Source organism: Prionailurus bengalensis, chromosome D4, assembly GCF_016509475.1.
Source record: "Prionailurus bengalensis isolate Pbe53 chromosome D4, Fcat_Pben_1.1_paternal_pri, whole genome shotgun sequence".
NCBI lineage: Eukaryota > Metazoa > Chordata > Mammalia > Carnivora > Felidae > Prionailurus > Prionailurus bengalensis.
This window is the reverse complement of record NC_057359.1, coordinates 86,607,928-86,626,437: the sequence shown is the minus strand read 5'-3', so window position 1 is coordinate 86,626,437 and position 18,510 is coordinate 86,607,928. Positions and strand designations below refer to the sequence as shown.

At 55.0% G+C, this 18,510-nt stretch overlaps 1 protein-coding gene across 12 annotated transcripts; it reads left to right on the top strand.

Moving 5' to 3' along the window:
• The first annotated feature begins 1,455 nt into the window (after positions 1-1,455).
• ST6GALNAC6 (ST6 N-acetylgalactosaminide alpha-2,6-sialyltransferase 6) lies at positions 1,456-18,438 on the top strand. 12 transcript variants are annotated; one of them, XM_043565945.1, is made up of 7 exons: positions 1,456-1,474; positions 6,705-6,761; positions 8,389-8,479; positions 10,303-10,482; positions 12,955-13,361; positions 16,151-16,258; positions 16,937-18,438. In XM_043565945.1, exons 2-7 carry the CDS (start codon positions 6,736-6,738, stop codon positions 17,124-17,126), a joined length of 1,002 nt encoding a protein of 333 aa, XP_043421880.1. In that variant the 5' UTR covers positions 1,456-1,474; positions 6,705-6,735; the 3' UTR covers positions 17,127-18,438. The 12 variants fall into 12 exon arrangements, with proteins under 12 accessions (XP_043421880.1, XP_043421888.1, XP_043421889.1 ...); XM_043565953.1 differs by lacking the exons at positions 1,456-1,474; positions 16,937-18,438 and adding exons at positions 5,405-5,536; positions 16,572-16,786; XM_043565943.1 differs by lacking the exon at positions 1,456-1,474 and adding an exon at positions 5,407-5,536.
• The last annotated feature ends 72 nt before the right edge of the window (positions 18,439-18,510 follow it).

Here is an 18,510-nt window from a genome sequence, read left to right as displayed (position 1 = left end):
CAGGGCTTGGGGCCCACCTCACGGGCATGTGACTTGCGCAGTTGTTTAGGATCTTATGCTTAGCGTAACGCTCTGCTGTTGTCAACCTGAAATTCTTAACAGTGCTTTGTCACAAGGGGCTGCACACTTTCATTTTGTGCTGCACCCCGCAAACTATGTGGCCAGTTGTGCCACGGAGCTGGGGTGCCAGGGAGCACACTCCCCCTGCTGCCCCCAGCCTTCTCAGGAGAGCCTGGAGACCCGGCCCCTGGCCCACGGCACTGCTTTATGCGCCCGGCCTCCCCCGCCCCAGTGCCAGGCAGGCCCAGAAGGCTCTGCAAGCGTGGGAGGAGCGGGGAGAGCCCTGAGCTGGGGAAGTAGGAGCAGGCTGGCAGCCGAACGCCAGCTGCTGGCCTGGCAGTGGCCAGTGTCTCTGAGCAGGTATTGGGCAGAGGTAAGGGTGGGATGTAACCTGGCAGGGAGAGGGTTGGTGGGGGAACTTCCAGGCTGGGAGGGAGGGCTCTGGAGTGAGACCTGGCCTCCCTCAGGCTCCTGCCGTGGGATCCTGGCAGATTAGTGCCTTCCTCCTGGCCTCAGTTTCCTCATCTGTGAAAGATATTAAAGTAGTCCTCACTGGGGCGCCCAGCTGGCTTGGTAGAGCATGCGACTCTTGACTTCGGGGTTGTAAGTTCAAGCCCCATGTAGGCATGGAGTCTACTTTAAAAAAAAAAAAAAAATTAGTCCCTACCTCATGGAATTGTATGAATTCACCAAGGTGGCCCCAGGGATGACACTTGATGTGTGGGACTATCATTTTCTTTTTTTTTTTTTAATTTTTTTCCAACGTTTTATTTATTTTTGGGACAGAGAGAGACAGAGCATGAACGGGGGAGGGGCAGAGAGAGAGAGGGAGACACAGAATCGGAAACAGGCTCCAGGCTCTGAGCCATCAGCCCAGAGCCCGACGCGGGGCTCGAACTCACGGACCGCGAGATCGTGACCTGGCTGAAGTCGGACGCTTAACCGACTGCGCCACCCAGGCGCCCCAAGGGACTATCATTTTCAATGGGATCTCCCTTGCTCAGCATCGGCCCTGCCCTCCTTGGCCCTGACCAGCTGCCTCCCTGCTCACAGTCTTGTCCTGGGTCTCCAAGGACAGAGTCTGCTGTTTCTGGGGAGATTTGAACTCACACCCCTTCCAAGAGGTTGCCTCCTCCTCCTCCTCCGTCCCCCAGGAGATGCTGGCTCAGCCCCTGGGCCCAGTGCACAGAGGAGCCTCTGTCCTGGTCCTGCCCCCGGGTGGGATGTTTATTGCTGGGTTGGCCTAAATAATGTGTCTTTCTGGGATGGTGACCTGGCAGGCACGGTCCACCAGTTTCTTCCTCCGGGCCAAAGACAATGACCCCTGGCTGCTCTGGTGACTGGTTCTGGGCCTGCTGAAGGCTCTCCGAGGAAGCCTCTTCTCTGCCACTGCAGTTCGAGCAGCTTCCAGGAGGTGAGTTGGGGGCGCGACCTTCCTCCCAGCTCTGAGGAGTGTGGCCGGGTGGGGCACCGTGTGTGCGGCCCCCCTTCGGGGATCTGTTTTCCTGTCCACACCCCTGCTCCTTTGTCCCCTCGGCAGGCCTGCTGAGGACTCATCTACTTCCTCCTGAGGTCAGAGGGGAAACCAGGTGAGCCTCACAGCCTGGCGGTGTCTTAAGGGGCCTCTTCTCAGAAGGAACTTGGGGCCAGCTACTTCCTGGTTCCAGACCCACTGCCCAGGTCTTGGGAACATGCGCTTGGGAGCAGCTCCTGTGTGCAGGCCCACACCTGCCAGAGATGCTCACTGGCCTCTTCTGTGTCCAGAGGAAAAGAGCCTGGAGTTCCGAGGCTTGACTCCCACACTGGCTGTGCCCAGGACCCAGGAGGGAGAGACCTGGGCAAGTCTTGACCCCTCTCGGGGCCTTGGTTTGGGTCTGTGTAAATTGGGAGCTAGGGTGGCAGGTGAGGGAGTCTCTGAGGGCTCCTTCTAGGGCCCCGCGGAAGGGAAAAATCCCAACAGTGCAAAGATTGCTAAGGGATAAGAAGGGAAGGTGGTCACACTCAGGACCCCCACCCTGGGACAAGAAGGCCTGAAGCAGAGGCCCTCTCCCCCACACCATGGATGGGCAGCTCTGTGGGGAGGACCAGCTCCGGGCAGAGTTGGAGAACAGCACCAGAATTGGCCACGGCCACCCGTCCATGAAAGCCCTGCTGTGGGTGTGGGGCAGGCCTTGGGCTTTGGGGCAGAATGACTTGTGGTTATTCAGCAGATAGGCCTGGGGGAATCCCAGCCTGGGCACCTGTGCGCACCCCAAGTGGAACTTTCTCCCTCTGGAGGGTAGTAGTACCCATCGCATAGGCTACTTTAAGGATTCAGTGAGGTGTATCTGCAAAGTGCTTAGCACAGGAGAAAGCACCTGGCATGCGACCCACTGGAGCTGGTTTTTCTTATCCTTGTTATTACTGAAGTGGTTCTTTTGGGGGGGGGGGGGGCCCAGGAAAAGGGAAGTCAGCCCTACAGCAGAGCTTCCTGGAATAAGCCTTGGCCCGGCAGGCCTGAGGGGGGAGCTCCAGGTCCGGGTTTGGTCCAGGAACTGGTTCTGCAACACTCTGATCTCCCTAGTCCCTGTCATTGGCCTGGGGCAGGAAGAAGAGCTGGGGACAGAACACCTCCACCCCTGGTAGAGGCTCTCACCTGAGGGGTGACTTTGGGCAAGGGGCTCCTGTTCTCTGAACCCCCATAACCAAGCTTCCCACCCGGCTGCCCTGCTCCCTGCCCTGTGGTTTTGTGTCCTCCTGCTGGCAGGGTGAGAGGTCTGGGGCTGAAGTGGGGTGCGGCTCAGGAAGCGGATGGAGGTGGACACCAGAGGGGCAAGAAGCCTCGAATCCACCTTTGGCCCTCCCCACTGAGCCCCACTGCCTGGTGGGCAGTGTCTACACAACCTGGAGGAAGGACCTTAGGCACGCCCCCCCCCCCTTTGGTTTTAATTTAAAACAAAGTGGTATTAACAAATGAGTCCAATGTAAACAGCCTGGAACTTTATGAAGCAGAAAATAAAGGTAGCACCCACCCTTCCTGCCCCACATCCATTCTCCAGGGGGAAACTACTGCCAGTGGTCCAGTGTGGATTCTTCCAGACTTTTTGTGTACGTTTACAAATATATAGGCATAGATAGTTATATACTTAAAAAAAATTTTTTTTAATGTCTATTTTTGAGAGAGACAGATTGCGAGCGGGGGAGGGGCAGAGAGAGAGGGAGACACAGAATCCAAAGCAGGCTCCAGGCTCCGAGCTGTCAGCACAGAGCCCGACACGGGGCTTGAACCCACAAACCACAAGATCATGACCTGAGCCAAAGTCAGATGCTTAACCGACTGAGTCCCTCAGGCTCCCCCCCCCCCCGCCCCATAGTTGTCTTTTTTTTTTTAAGGAATCATGCTATAGATGCAGTTCATTTTTTTATAAGTTAAAAACTCAGTTTTTAAATATAAAAACATTGTGGCTGTTAATCTTAAAATTTCTGGAAAATACAGTTAAGCCAAAAAAAAAAAAAAAAGCAGCCCATAATCTCATCATTGCAGAAATAACCACTCTTAACACTTTAATCACTGGTAGGCAAAAAAGTATCTCCTTATTTTAATTTGATTATCTCTGTCCTGTTTTCACTTTTTTTAGTGCTTTTTAAAAAAAGTTTATTATTTTTGAGAGAGAGAGAGAGGGTGCGCTTGCATGCACAAGCAGGGAAGAGGCAGAGGGAGAGAGAGACAAAATCCCAAGCAGGATCAGCACAGAGTCCGACTTGGGGCTCAGTCTCACGAATTATGAGATCATGACCTGAACCAAAATCAAGAGTCGGACACTGAACCGACAGAGCCACCCAGGCGTCCCTCTTTCTTTCACCTTTTAATTACTGTGATACATGGGGCACCTGGGTGGCTCCGTCAGTTAAGCGTCCGACTTCAGCTCAGGTCATGATCTCACGGTCCGTGAGTTCGAGCCCGGGACGGGCTCCGTGCTGACAGCTCGGAGCCTGGAGCCCGTTTCGGATTCTGTGTCTCCCTCTCTCTCTGACCCTCCCCCGTTCATGCTCTGTCTCTCTCTGTCTCAAAAATAAATACACATTAAAAAAAATTACTGTGATACATACAAATGGTGGCATAGATCATTCTTGTAAATTATAAAACATAACAATATAGTGAACCTCTCAAAACCCACGTCCCACTTAAAGACCAGAGTTGCACTAGAAATGCCCGCCTCTGTTTCCTCCCTCCCCTTTCCTGCATCCCTGCCTATCCCACAGAGACAACTGTGTTCTTGCTTGTAAAACTTTAATCATTCGGATAGGCAAAAGCTAACCCCCTCCCTGTCTGGGAGAAGTAGCCTGCTGCCAGCTGTATGCTTAATATAGTGTGTAGTTTTGTCTTCTGGAACTTGTCTTTTTCACCGCTCGTGTCTCTAAAACCCATCCATGTCATTGTAGCTTGTTCGTTTTCCCTGCTATATAATATTTCACCGCCGCATATTGCAAAGGAAACAAATCCAGTCTCCTGTTGATGGATATATAGGCTGTTTCCAGTTTGGTGTTATTTCAAGGACTGCCACTCAGGATTTTGTTGTGTACACGTGAAAGAATTTCTCCAGACTACACACATGCAGGAGGGGATAGCAAAGTTTTACAATTTCCTTTTCTAGAATGATTAACTTCTTTAAGTTGCTTTCTTCACTTAAATAGCCTGTAAATATCCTGGACATGCCTTCCTGTCAGCATATGGACCCTGCATCATCCATTTTAGCGGGGCTGTGCCTTTATTTAACCAGGCTCCTAGAATGGCTACTTAAATTGTTATGTTTCGTTATCACATGAAATGATGTCATGTATACCCCAGTACCTATAAGTAACATAACATTTTGAATCCTTAAAACACCCTATGAGGTCGTTCTTCCTGTTTTCCAGAGGCAGAGGAAAGGTAAGTAATGTGCCACGACCCAACATCTGGTGGGTGGCACACAGCTGGACTTGAATCCACAGGAGGACCGGTGAGTTCACCCACGGTGACTCCTGGATGCAGGGCTCTGGAGGTCCTGGGGAAGGGGGCCCAGAGAGGAACTTAACTGGTTCCAAGCTCAGCGTGCTCCGGGACTCAGTTTCCCCATCCGGGTCGTGGCGGCAGTAAAGCGAGATAGAAGCGGGCCCGACCCACACTGAAGGTTTCCAGAAGGCTGTTGCGGTTTTCATTGCCCCTACCGGCTGCCCAGAGGGGCAAGCGACGCGCCAGCGCGGCCGGGTCCCGGGGTCGCCCGCCCCTCGCCCTTCCCCTCCGGCGCCGCCCGGGGGGCGGAGCCACCCGCGGCCCCTCCAGGCTCCGCCCGCCTCCCCGGCCTGGGCCAGAGCGGCGGCGGCGGCGCTAGGACCCGGCGGGCGTGGGCTGCGGCGGGGCCTGGGCGGCCGGAGCAGCGCGGACCCCGGCTCTCGGCTCCCGGCGCCATGTGAGGGGGCTCGGGGGCCGCGGGGGGCCGGGCGCTCCCCGGGGGAGGTGAGCGGGCGCCGCGCAGAGGCGGGCAGCGGGAGGGGGGGGGGGGCTCTGCCTGCGCCCCGGGGCGGGGGCAGGGAGTCGCCAGGGATGGGGAAGATGCGGGGCCTCGGGGCTCCTCCAGACCCGCTCGCTCTCGGCGGTGGCGCCTGGAGGTACCGGTCCTCGCGCCCTAGGGCTGCCGCGGGGTTCGCGGGGCCCCTGCCACTGACTACCCCATTAGAGCTCGGGGACCTGCCGCCGTCCTGCCTCCCTCCTCGTCCCAGCTGGCGCTAGGGCTCCGGACCCCCCAGAGTGCGGAAATCGGGGGGCTTAGCGCAAGAGGGGGCGCAGAGAGTGAGTCGTCCCCCACTGGTGGACCCACGGGCTCAGCGCCCTCCCCCATCTAGACGTTAGGAGCCCCCTCCCCCTCCTCCCCGGAGCCCTCCTCTCGAGCGGCTTGTGGGGGCTTCTCGACCCTGCAGGAGGACCCCACCTCCCCTAGCCCCCCGGCTGGGAGAGGCAAAGCCCCCGAACAGAGGGCAGGGTGTGGCCCCCACCCTTAGCGCACGACTGAGCCCTCTTCCTGAACGACCAGCCTCGGGGCTGAGGCCACGCTCCTGGCCCGGTGCTCTGGGCTGCCGCCTCCCCAGCCTTAGCAAGTTGCTCCCCAGCAGGCCTGCTCCCTGGTGCTGGGCCAGGTGCTGGGCACACACTTGGTGGCCTCTGGCCCCTTCCAGCGCGAGGAGATCCTGGAAGGAGATCCTGGCAGGCTCAGCCCTGGGCTGCTCCCTGCAAACAAGCTGTAAACAAGGCTCCCCAGCAGACTCTGGGCAGCTGTGCAAGGAGCTTGGCCTCTCTGAACCTCACTCTCCTTATCTGTGAAATGGGAAGTAAGAGCCCTTCCTTTGCAGCGTGGCCAGGAGGATTGGGTGAGTGCGTGATGCATAGTGTGGCTCCCTGCACGCCTTCCTCGATATTAGAGGGAAGTGGCTAAGCCAGGTGTCCAACAAGGGGCAGCATTTAAGCTGAAGGTGAGGCAGGCCTTCAACAATGAATACCCACACGACTCACAGCTACTGTCAGGCTCTGACCCAGCACTTGCAAGCTCCTTGCTTCCCTTGCCGCAGCTGCTTGAATCCTTTCAACAACCCCGTAAGTCACCTACTCTTATTATTCATTCCCATTTCAGAGATGAGGAAACTGAGGCTCAGAGAGGTCACATGGCTTGCCCGAGGCCCCTCAGCCAGTAAGTGGTGGAACCGGGATTCGCACTGGCACCTGAGATGCTGTATGACCAGGACCTTCCCAGAGCAGGAGTGTGACGGGGCTGACCAGGGGGTCGGTGGTCCTGGCTGAGGTCACTGCTCGGGCAAAGGTGGGAAAGTATTGGGTCGGCCTGGGAACTGGAGTGCTCTGGTGTGTCTGGAGCTTGGGGCATCCGAAGCAAAGGGGAGTGAGAGGGGAGGCTGGACCGAGATGGCCTGCACTGCCAGCCAGAGGGTCCGTGCTCATAAGCGCGACCCTGGGATTCTGGACACCCGTCTTGCTCCCCAAAGGGCTGTAAGGCCTAGGACAAGCTGCTTTTCTCTTCTAATGAGCCTCAGTTTCCTGATCTGTGTGGCAGGCACTGTACCCAGTGAGAGTCCCCAGTGCGCCCTGACTGGCCCTCCGGCCTGGGGGAAATCTGAAATCTGAAACCCGGCTTGGGAGGAGGGGGGCTTCCGCGGAGAAGGGGGTGGGGTTGGGCAGTGGGCGGAGTCATGGCCCAACCAATCAGGAGCGGCATGTGGGGGGGAGCCTCCTTTGGCCTGTCGTGCCGTGGCTATTCCTGGTGGCTGTGTAGGAGTAAACAGCCGCCAGGTCAAGGGGTGGGGATAGTGGCGGGGCCGGGAGGCCCCTGGAGGGGAGGACCGAGCTGGGGAGCCCTGGGCCTCCGTTTCTCTTCTGCACACTCTCCCTCCCTTAGTGCCTTTTGGCCTTGAATCTGCTGGAGGTGGCTGGATGCAAGTACTTACTCCCTTTTGACAGGTGGGGAAATTGAGGTCGGAAAGGAGCTAGGGCCTGTGAGGAGGTCCCCTCGCAGCTGCGGCTGCTAAGGGCCGACTGGGGCAGGAAGGAAGGGCTGTTACTTGAGGCTCCCCACCTACCCTCTGAGGGTGCGGCTGTGGTTATAGCGGATTGTCCAGTCTGTGCCCTTAACTCCTAAGGGCTTGTTGTTAATTAACGAAGTCATTCAGCGAACCTCCTGCACCCACCTCCACGCCTTTGGAGGCACAGTGGAGAATGTGAGTGAGGATCTGTGCCGGCTGCACGCTCGGAGAGCTCTCAGCCTAGCCGTGAGGGGACACACAGAGGAAGTTCCTGGTCTACCCTAGGCTTGGATGCTGAGAGGGCATGAGCAGGGCCCAAGAGGGCAGGGTATTCTAGACAGAGGGACAGTTGATGCAACTTCTGGAGGGCTGCCTGTGCAGAGGAGTTTGGGTACCTATAAGGAATAGTGCTTTATTCCAAGCCCACAGGGACCTAAGTCAGAGTAGGAATATACAGTGGGGCTCTTGCTGTGTGGGGGGCAAGCCCCCCGGCTTGGGAGCCAGCTTTAGGCCCTCCAGCTGCCTAGGAGAGCTAATGAGTGGGAAGGTCCCTGCTCAGGAAGCAGAGTGGGAGAGAGAAAGAGAGAGCAAGGAGAGAGGTCAGGCTCTGCACCACCCGGCTGTGTGACCTGAAGGCAGGTTCCTGCCCTTTCCAGGCCTCAGTGTCTCTCTCTGCAAAATTGACCCTGAGCCTTGAAGTCATGGGTGGGTAGGAGAGCTGGCGGGGTGGGGAGGGTGTAGCCTTTGACCAGCTGTGGCCATAACCCTTTCTGTGGCTTGCAGGTGTGACCCCACATCCCTGCCCCCTGGGCCACCTGCAGGACGCCGGCCCCTGCCCCTCAGCAGACGCCGGAGAGAGATGAGTAGCAGCAAAGTAAGTCCCCCTTCATTTCTCGTCCCGATCTCGGCCTTTTATTTACCCAGTGAAATGGGTTCCTTTGGATCTGTGCCCCAGACCCAGACAACCACCAGTGCCTCTTCCCGGCCAGGAAGTGCCTGATGCCCCGGAGGCCCTGGCTGGAGCTCTGCCGTGGCCACTGATCTCTGTGGCTTTGGGCAAGCTCCTACCTCTCTCTGGGCCCGTATCCACCTGTGTCTTCCTAGGTTTGACTGGTCCATCTGTGGTAAAGGATTGGCCCGTGTGATGGACACAGCACTGGGATGTGCTGGACGGAGGGTACTGCTCTGAGCATTGGTCAAAGATGACGGAATGTTGTTTGCCTCACTCTGAGGCTGTCAGAGTGATCGATTCGTTCCTGCTTTCCTGAGCACCTACTATGCGCCTGGCGCTGCACACGCCTTTCCTGGGATCCACTGCAGCGAAGCTTTGGAAGAAAGAGCCTGAGGGTTGGGGGTGGTGTGGTGTGGACGTACCAGTGTGGGTCCAACTGAGAGAGAGAAAGCACACAGTAATTTGAACAGGGAAAGTTTAACATAAAGAATCATTAGCTACAGCCGGGCATTGGAGTCACGAGGGATGGGCATTCTGAGAAATACAGGAATAGCCAGTACAAGGAACAGCCACCACCGGCAGGGCCGAGACCCAGGCCTTGCTGGAGAGGGCACAGCTCTGGCCCACCGGGTGGCAGAGAACTCACTGTGGCGGTCTGCTGGTGGAAGTCGTCACAAAACCACTCCCTGGGCTACGGGGAAAGCTGCTCACAGGAGACGACTCCCAGGAGGCACCGGAGCTCATACAAAACTGCTCCGGGGAAGCTCATGGTCTCTGGGTGTTGTGTGTGGTTGAGTGTATTACACCCGCTGAGCTCTAGAGAGGCTGTGATCATAGAAGGGGCCAGAGACACTCTGCTCCCAAAGTGCCTGAAGGCACGTACAGGAGGAAGCTGCTGGCCACATGTGCTGTGGAAGCCATGTGCTCTGGGGGAGCAAAGGCACCGGGACCAGGCGTCAAAGCCACCAGACGCAGGAAGCCAACTCCTTTTCTCCTGCACTGCCTCTCCAGCGTCCTTTCCTGACAAAGCTTCATCTGCGTTTAGCTGCCAAGGACGTGCATCTAAGGGCCCAGGTCCATTTGCACAGACAGGCAAAAAGGGTGAACTTGGAGCTGAGAAGCGATACATGAATAACCAGCACAGAGGGGCGGTTAGCGCAAGGAGCCAGGATTTCCAGGCCTTGCCTAGCTGTGCCGACCCTGGGCAGATGAATCCCAAGGGACACTTTGGATCTCGCTTTCCTGCCCTGGCAGTGACAATGCATCCCACTTTGTCCCGTGCATCCCACTTCCTGACCAGATCCGTCCCCTCCAGCTTTAATGAATGATAAACATGACATTGGATTACTGTTTGGGGAAGACCTGGCTCCCCTCCTTTGAATGTCCCACCTGTCTCCAGGCATCCTTCCAGCTGTAGCTGGAGGGGTCCTTCTGACACCCACATCCAGTCCGATCCAGCAAGCCTTCTTTGAGAACCTTCCGTGCTTCTGTGCTCCGGGAGCTGGGATACGGTGGCCATGGAGGCCATCTCGGTCCCAGCCCGCGGAGCTCATGGCCTCACTGGGGGGGACTGCAGTTTGAACAGTGTGACCGGCGCTGTGATAGGGGGTACTCGGGGGCCAGACGAGGTGGTATCTGAGCTGGTCTGGAACGAAGAGCGGGAGTGAGCCAGGCGTGGTGGGTGGCAAGGATGAGGCGGGGGCCTGCTGGGCGGCTGGGCGCTCACCAGCCTCTCCCCTCTCCAGGAGCAGCGGTCAGCAGTGTTCGTGATCCTCTTTGCCCTCATCACCATCCTCATCCTCTACAGCTCCAACAGTGCCAATGAGGTCTTCCATTATGGCTCCCTGCGAGGCCGCACCCGCAGGCCTGTCAACCTCAAGAAATGGAGCATCAGCGACGGCTACGTCCCAATTCTTGGCAACAAGGTAGCATGACCACCTCGGGGCGCTCCCTGAGACCGGGCTGGCGGCTGGTCTTTCCCATTGCCCGCCATCACTGTTCCCTCCTCCTCCTCCTCCTCCTCCTCCTCCTCCTCCTCCTCCTCCTCCCCCTCCCCCTCCTCCTCCTCCTCCTCCTCCCTCTGCTGCCTCCATTCCTTCTAAAGGAAAGGGGGGACCCCAGGAGTCAAGGCCATAGCTTCCAGTGCCTTCAGCCCCTTGTTTGTTTGTTTGTTATTTTTTTCTAAATGTTTATTTGTTTCAGTGGGGGGAGGGGCAGAGAGAGAGGGAGACACAGAATCGGAAGCAGGTTCCAGGCTCTGAGCAATCAGCACAGAGCCCGATGCGGGGCTCGAACTCACGAAACCTCGAGATCGTGACCTGAGCTGAAGTCGGACGCGTAACCGACTGAGACACCCAGGCGCCCCATTCGGCCCCTTGTTTGCTGTGTGATGTTGCACAAGTGCCCTGTCTCTCTCTGGGCCTCAGTTGTCTTCAGGGTTCCATTTTTAGTGCTGATAATCCTACTGCCTCCTGAGTCAGAATTCCTAAGGAGAGATGTCTCTGGTTTTCACGGATCTCCGTCTCTGCTGGGTAGTCCACACAGGGTTTGAGAGCAGAAGGCTCAAGTATTTGACAACACAAAAACAGTCCTAATAATGGCTGCCCTTTGTCAGTTCCCCGCTGTGTGCCGGGCACTGTGATTAGCAGTAATGAGCATACCAACCCTGTAAGGTCACCATTGTTATTCGCCTTGAAGAGATGGGGAAACCAAGACTCAGGGAGGCAAAGTCACTTGTCCAAGTCTACACAGCAAGGGAGGGGAGGAGCGAGGGTATTTTTTGCCCCAACCCCTGGGGAGTTGTAGCTGTAGAGAGAAGCCAGAAATCATTCCTGGGGCTTCTGTTTGCCTTGGGTAGCCGTGAAACGCAGGTTGTATTTCTGGGGTTCACCCCATAATCCTCTGAGCCCTAGATGTTTTCTGGGAGGCCAAGTAGATAATCATTGGCCTGGAATATGAACTCCGCCTCCCAGGAGAAGGTGGTCTCCCAATCCCTGCCTGCCTCCTTCCCCTCCCTCAAACCCCACCCCCCCAGGGGTACCTAGGCAGCTCAGTTGGTTAAGTGGCTAACTTGGGCTCTGTCACAGTTCCTGAGTTCGAGCCCCACATCGGGCTCTCTGCTGTCAGTACGGAGCTGGGTTTGGATTTTCTGTCCCCATCTCTCTCTGCCCCTCCCCATCCCCCCCTCTCAAAAATAAACATTAAAAAAAAATTTAAAACAACAACGACCCCCTCCTAAATCCCTCAGGGTCTTTGCACACGTCGTGTGTGGAGAGCCTGAACCAGGGGCTCTGAATGCACCCTTGCTGGGAAAGGGCCCGTTGGCAGGTGTTCAGAGATGGATTAACACCTAACTGAGACCCTAAGAATCCTTGAAAGAGAAACACAAATAATGGGACCAGGGAGAAAGTGGAACAGCCTGAGTGTGGGTGACACCAGCCTGACAGGGGAAGCCAGTAGAGCTCGGGAAAGCTGGAAAAGCCATCCGTTGAGGTCCATGGGAGCTGTTGTTAGATCTTGGAGCGAGGGCTCAGAGCAGACTGCCTGGAGGAGGTGGCGCCTGAGCTCACACTTAGAGGGCGAACAGGAATTCCATGGTCAGAAAACAGGCCCCGGAGAACACGTGGTTCCAACTCATTCACCGGTGGGGGAAACAGAGGCCCAGACGGGCTTCCACACTCTTTCCTTTTCGACAGGTGGTGTCTTACGTGTGGATGGTGTGGAGATGTCATGGGTGCCCTGGGGAGGTTGCCCTCTTAGGAGAACTGGACCAAGCCCGGGGCTCTGTGGCCATATCGACCTGGGTTCATACCCCAGCGCTGCACTCCTCTGCTGGGTGACTTTGGGGACATCCCTGCATACCTGTCCTGTCCTTCTGTTATTCACTCGGCTCCAGACAAGTGGCCGCCTTTGGCTTCTCAACACACGGTGGCCATTCCCACTTCAGCACCTCTGGTCTTGCTGTTCCCCCGCCTCAACTATTTTCCTATGTGGTTCCTCTTCATCCTCCTGGTCTCGGCTCCGACAGGCCCCCACTGGATGATCTTTCTAGAGGAGCCCCCGCTCCTGTCCCTCCTGATCCCTTGCCTCTGTTGTATTGTCTTCGTGGTACGTTTTGCTCACCACCTGGCATCATTTTATCTTTTCCTTGTTCTCTGCCTAACTGTGCCTCTTGAAGGCAGGACGGGGCTCTTTTCCTCGTAGCTCTGTCCCTGGTATTTAGCCATTAGCCAGCTCGCTGGAAGTGTTTGTTGAATGTCGAGCGAACAGCCTTCAGCTTCCCTGTTTTTAAAATGGGCAAAATAATTCCTGCCTCCTGGAGGCCTGGATGTACAGAGCCTAGGGCCTGGCACGGAATGGTCGTGATAGTGTTGACTTTCCTTGCTGCCTCCCCCCAGACGCTGCCCTCCCGGTGCCACCAGTGTGTGATTGTCACCAGCTCTAGCCACCTGCTGGGAACCAAGCTGGGCCCTGAGATCGAGCGAGCCGAGTGCACAATCCGCATGAACGACGCGCCCACCACAGGCTACTCAGCCGACGTAGGCAACAAGACCACATTCCGTGTGGTAGCCCATTCCAGCGTATTCCGTGTGCTGCGGAGGCCCCAGGAATTCGTCAACCGGACCCCCGAAACTGCGTTCATCTTTTGGGGCCCCCCAAACAAGATGCAGAAGCCCCAGGGCAGCCTTGTGCGTGTCATCCAGCGGGCAGGCCTGGTGTTCCCCAACATGGAGGCCTATGCCGTCTCTCCCGGCCGCATGCGCCAATTTGACGACCTCTTCCGGGGTGAGACGGGCAAGGACAGGTACCAGCCTCCTGCCTGCCCCCTCCGGCCGGCCCTGTGCTCCCCATCAGCATTCTCTGCCCAGAGGGCCTGTTGTTCCCGGCATGCACTACTCTGAGGGTGTGGTCACTTCCTGCTGCTCTCTGCTCAGGTTTTCCTAGGGGATTTTCATTGTGTCCAGCCCTTAGCATGGGTCACTTCCAAAGTGCTCTGCGTGGTCTCGTCTCCCCAGGAAGGCTTCCCAGCCTGCATTGCTCTGAGGGAACAGGGCTCCTAGCATGCTCTGCTCCCCGTAGTCTGCCTCTGGAAGGTATTGACTGTACCCAGCGTGTCTTGCTTTAGGCACACGGTTGCTCCCAGCATACTCTATCCTAAGGATACATCTTTCCCAGCATGTCCTTCTCTGGCTAATCTCCCCAGAAAAGCTAGGCCGATGCTATCCAGTAGAAATATAACGCAAGCTATATGTGTAATTTATATTTTTGTAGTAGCCCAATTAACCCAATACATCCAACATATAGACCCTGTGCTTATTTTGTTTGACTTATCCCTAAATATTTATTTATTTTTTTTTTACGTTTATTTATTTTTGAGAGAGAGGGAAAGACAGAGCGTGAGCAGGGGAGGGGCAGAGAGAGAAGGAGACACAGAATCCAAAGCAGGCTCCAGGCTCTGAGCCGTCAGCCCAGAGCCCGACGCGGGGCTCGAACTCACGGACCGTGAGATCATGACCTGAGCCGAAGTCAGAAGTTCAGCCGACTGAGCCACCCAGGCGGCCCCTGATTTATCCCTTAATATTTAAAATTTGAGGGTGCTATTGTAAATTGTATTTAAAATTTTGGGGGGTTCCCAACTGTTCATTGCTAGTGGATAGAAATACAATTGGTTTTTGTGGGTTGACCTTATATCCTGTAATCCTGCTAAATTTCCTTATTGGTTCTGGGAAATTTTTCTAGGTTCTTTGGGATTTTCCATATACGTGATCCTGTTGTAAGGACAATTTCCAATATGTATGCATCTTATTTCTTTTTCTTGCCTTATTGCACTGGCTAGGACTGACAATACAAGGTCAAATTGTATTGGAAGTGGTGAGGGTAGACATCTTGCCTTGGTCCCCGTCTTGGTGGGAAAGCATTCAGTCCATCATTGAATATGATGTTAGCTATAGAGTTTTTGGCTGCTCTTTATCAGGTTGAAAAATTTCTCTTTTCTAACTAATTTGCTAAGAGTTTTTATCATTATTGGATACTGAGTTTTATCAAGTGTTTTTATGCATCAATTAATATGATCATGTGGTTTTTCTTAAGACTATTACTATGGTGGATTATACCAATTGATTTTTGAATATTGAATCAGACTTGCATTTCTGGAATAAACTCCACTTGGCTGTGGCGTATTATTCTTTTTTATATACTGCTGAATATGACTTGCTAATATCTTGTTCAGATTTTTGTGTCTGTATTCATGAGAGATCTTGATCTGTAGTTTTGTTTGGTTTTTGTACTGTTTTTGTATGGTTTTGGTAGTATGGGTAATGCTGGCCTCTGAAAATGTATAGAATTGGTGTTATTTCTTCTTTATTTTATTTTATTAAAAAAATTTTTTTAATGTTTATTTTTGAGAGAGAGAGAGAGAGAGATAGACAACACAAGCAGGGGAAGGGCAGAGAGAGGGGGAGACACAGAATCCGAAGCAGCTCCAGGCTCTGAGCTGTCAGCACAGAGCCTGACGCAGGGCTCAAACCCTCAGACTGCGAGATCATGACCTGAGCCAAAGTCGGACACTCAACCGACTGAGCCACCCAGGCACCCCGGTGTTATTTCTTCTTTAAATATTTCGTAGAATTTGCCAAACTCTCTGGGTCTGGAGAGTTCTTTTTCAGAAGGTTTTGAACAATGAATTCAATTTCTTAATAGTCACAGACACTTAGGTTAATCTGTTTCATCTTGGCTGTGTTTCAGTAGTTTCTGATTTTCAAGGAATTGGTCCATTTCATTGAAGTTGTGAAATTTACGTATGTGCTTGTTTGTGGTTTTCTTATTGTCCTCATGTCTACAGGATCTGCAATGATGTCCTCTGTTTTATTCTTGATACTGGTAGCTTGTATCTTTGCTTTTTCTTGGTCAGTCTTGTGAGAGGTTTATTTTCTTTCCAAACTTTCCAAAGAACCACCTTCAATCAAATATATCCAAACTATTTTCGGTTCAACATATGATCAGTATCAAAAACTACCAGTGACATTTTCTGTGTTCTTTCCCTCATACTAAAAAAATCCCAGGCATATTTTACACCGACAGCACATTTCAACCACACATCGTGTGCCCACATGTGGCTACTGGCTGCCGTAGTGGACAGCAAAGGCTCCAGGTCCTTGGCTACCTCCCATGCCTTGCTGTGAACCCGTGGTCACTCTCAGCATGACCTTCTCTGATTAGTCTCCCTTTAGGCGTTTGCTCCTAGCGTGGGCACAGCTGTTCCTAGCAAGTTCCATCAGGCAAGGCCATGAGTCTAGTGAGCTCATGGTCACTTGCAACCTGCCCTACTGTGACCAGTCTCCCCGGGAGTCTATTCCCAGCGTGCCCTGTTCCTTCAAAGGCGCTCTCTCCACACCCCTCATCTCTGCCCAGACAAGTCCTCTGCCAGCATGCACGTGTTCCCACAGTAGGGCTGGGCTGCGGGGCGGGGGGTGGGGTGGTCACTGAAGTTGGGGGAGGGCCCTGATGGTGGGAGGAGTTCTGGGAAACCCCAGGTGGGTTGACCGTTCCTCCCTGCCTGCCTGACCCCTCATCATGCCCCCTCTCTGCCCGCAGGGAAAAGTCCCATTCGTGGTTGAGCACCGGCTGGTTCACCATGGTGATTGCAGTGGAGTTGTGTGACCACGTGCACGTCTATGGCATGGTCCCCCCTGACTACTGCAGGTGAGCCCCCCACCCCAAACAACGCCCAGTCACTAGCTGCAGCTTGGAGCCCAGAAACATTGGCTGGGGGTGCCTTTGAAGCCTCTGTCTTAGGGTATTCAGACTGCTCTGCAGAGATCTAAGCTCCTTGGGGCTAGCTGCCTCGGGGGCCTCTCCCCCGCTCAACCATAGTCCAGATTTTGTATATTAATAGTCACTATTATTGAGATGACCACATGAAAAGCCCACGTACCAAGCGTGGCTTCGTTCATTATCTCGTGTACTCCTCACGGTGACCCACATGGATAGTTGCATTACTCTTTCTGTTTCATAGATGAGAAAAACTGAGGAAGATGTTTTGGGAGTGGCCTAAGGCCCCACAAACAGGAAGCAGTGGGGCCAGGCTCCGGAGCCCATATTTCTTACCACTACCCTACACTGCCTCCCTCTTCAGGAAAGGAAACGTTTGGATCATATTAAAAAAAAAAAAAAAAAAGTTGGATGGTCATAAACCTAGTCCACCCTGCATCCATTTTACAGATGGGAAAACTGAGGCCCAGGGAGGGGCAGGGATTCCAAACCCCCCCCCCCCCCCCCCCCCCGCCGAAATCCTATAGCAAGTCAGGGGCTGGAAAGGGCGAGGGCTGTGCCGGTGCCTGCCCTGCCCTGCCCTTACAGCCCCTCTCTGCTCTGCCCCAGCCAGCGGCCCCGTCTGCAACGCATGCCCTACCACTACTATGAGCCCAAGGGACCGGATGAGTGTGTCACCTACATCCAGAATGAGCACAGCCGCAAGGGCAACCACCACCGCTTCATCACGGAGAAGAGGGTCTTCTCATCCTGGGCCCAGCTGTATGGAATCACTTTCTCCCACCCCTCGTGGACCTAGGCCGCCCTGCCTGTGGACCCCTCCTAAGGGACACAGGAGAGGCCTCTCTCCTGCCAGCCACTCAACCAAGGGCCGTCTCCTGGCCAATCAAGGCTGGTCGGAGCGTCTTCTGGCCAATCAGGGCCTTGTCGGGGGTAGTATCCTCTGGCCAGCCAAGGCCCGGGGGTATCTCTTGACCAATCAGGGATTTGAGTTTCTATGTGGTTAATCAGGGGTGTTGGGGGTATTTCTCGTCCAGTCAGGGTCTGAGCATAGTCAATCAGGGTATTTCTGAAGTCATCTGAGGCTAAGGACATGTGCTTTCCCATGAGTCCTTGGTCCAGAGCCCCAGGATGGACCTCCAGTCGCTCCCTGTGGCTGGGACCGTGAGGTCCTGTCCTGAGGAGCTGGGAACTTTGTGTTGCTCCCTCACTTGCCAGAGCCAGAAAGAGAAGCTGCATGGGAGTGGGGCTGTCTGGAGGGCAGGCCAGACCATTTGGGGGGTTGTGGGGGATCCTAGAGGTGGGAGCCAGCATCCGGGTCTTGGCTCTGCCCTGAGTGGCTTTGGACAAAACCCTTGCCCCCTCTCTGGTCGCCCTTCTGCCCGTGTCAGGTTCTAACGTGGAGTCTGAGACCCCCTCCCACTTTCCCCATTGACCTCCTTGGGTCTGTCCTCCCTGAGACTGGACCCCTCCAGCCACCACCTTTGGCTGGGGGGCTCAGCTCCCTGGGGGACTGGGGTTCCCTTCCTCACCTCCTTCTGGAAACTTAAGGGTATTTTTGCGCAAACTCCCACAGAGTTTGGGGGGAATCTAACAGGAAAGGGATAAGCCTTCAGCTGTTTTCTTAGTCCCTCCACTCAGCTGCCATTAGTTTGGCTCTTAAAGAGCCAGGCTCCCTTTTCTGCCATCCAGCAGTGAGGATTTCTACCTATTGGAGGAGACTTTGGGGCTGAGAAGGGGGGAATCCCAGCCAAACTGGGGTTTCACATAGCCCCTTTGCAGCTGCTGTAGTTGTCCGAGGGCCTCCCCTCCGCTGGGCCTGGGAGGGCTCTAGGGGGCCAGGAGCTGTGTTGCCTGGGTTCTGTCCCCTCACTCTACATCAGGCACTTTATTGCTGGACCTCAGTGGGGTGGGTTCGCCCCTGCTCTTCCAGAGCCTGGAAGGGAAGACTGGAGGGCTTCCTGGAGGAGGCTGTGGAGTGGGAGGGGTCAGGGGGAGAAGGAAGAGGCCAGCAGCAAGCCTTTGCACATTGGGGTGGGGGCTGGGGACCGGCAACTACCCCAGACTTGGTTTTGTAACGATTTGTACAGAATAAATGCACCTAAGCTCTGGTTCCGTTTCCTGTGTCTCTCAGATCCAGCTTGACTCCCTCTGGCCTGGCTGTGGGCTTCCTCAGGACAGTG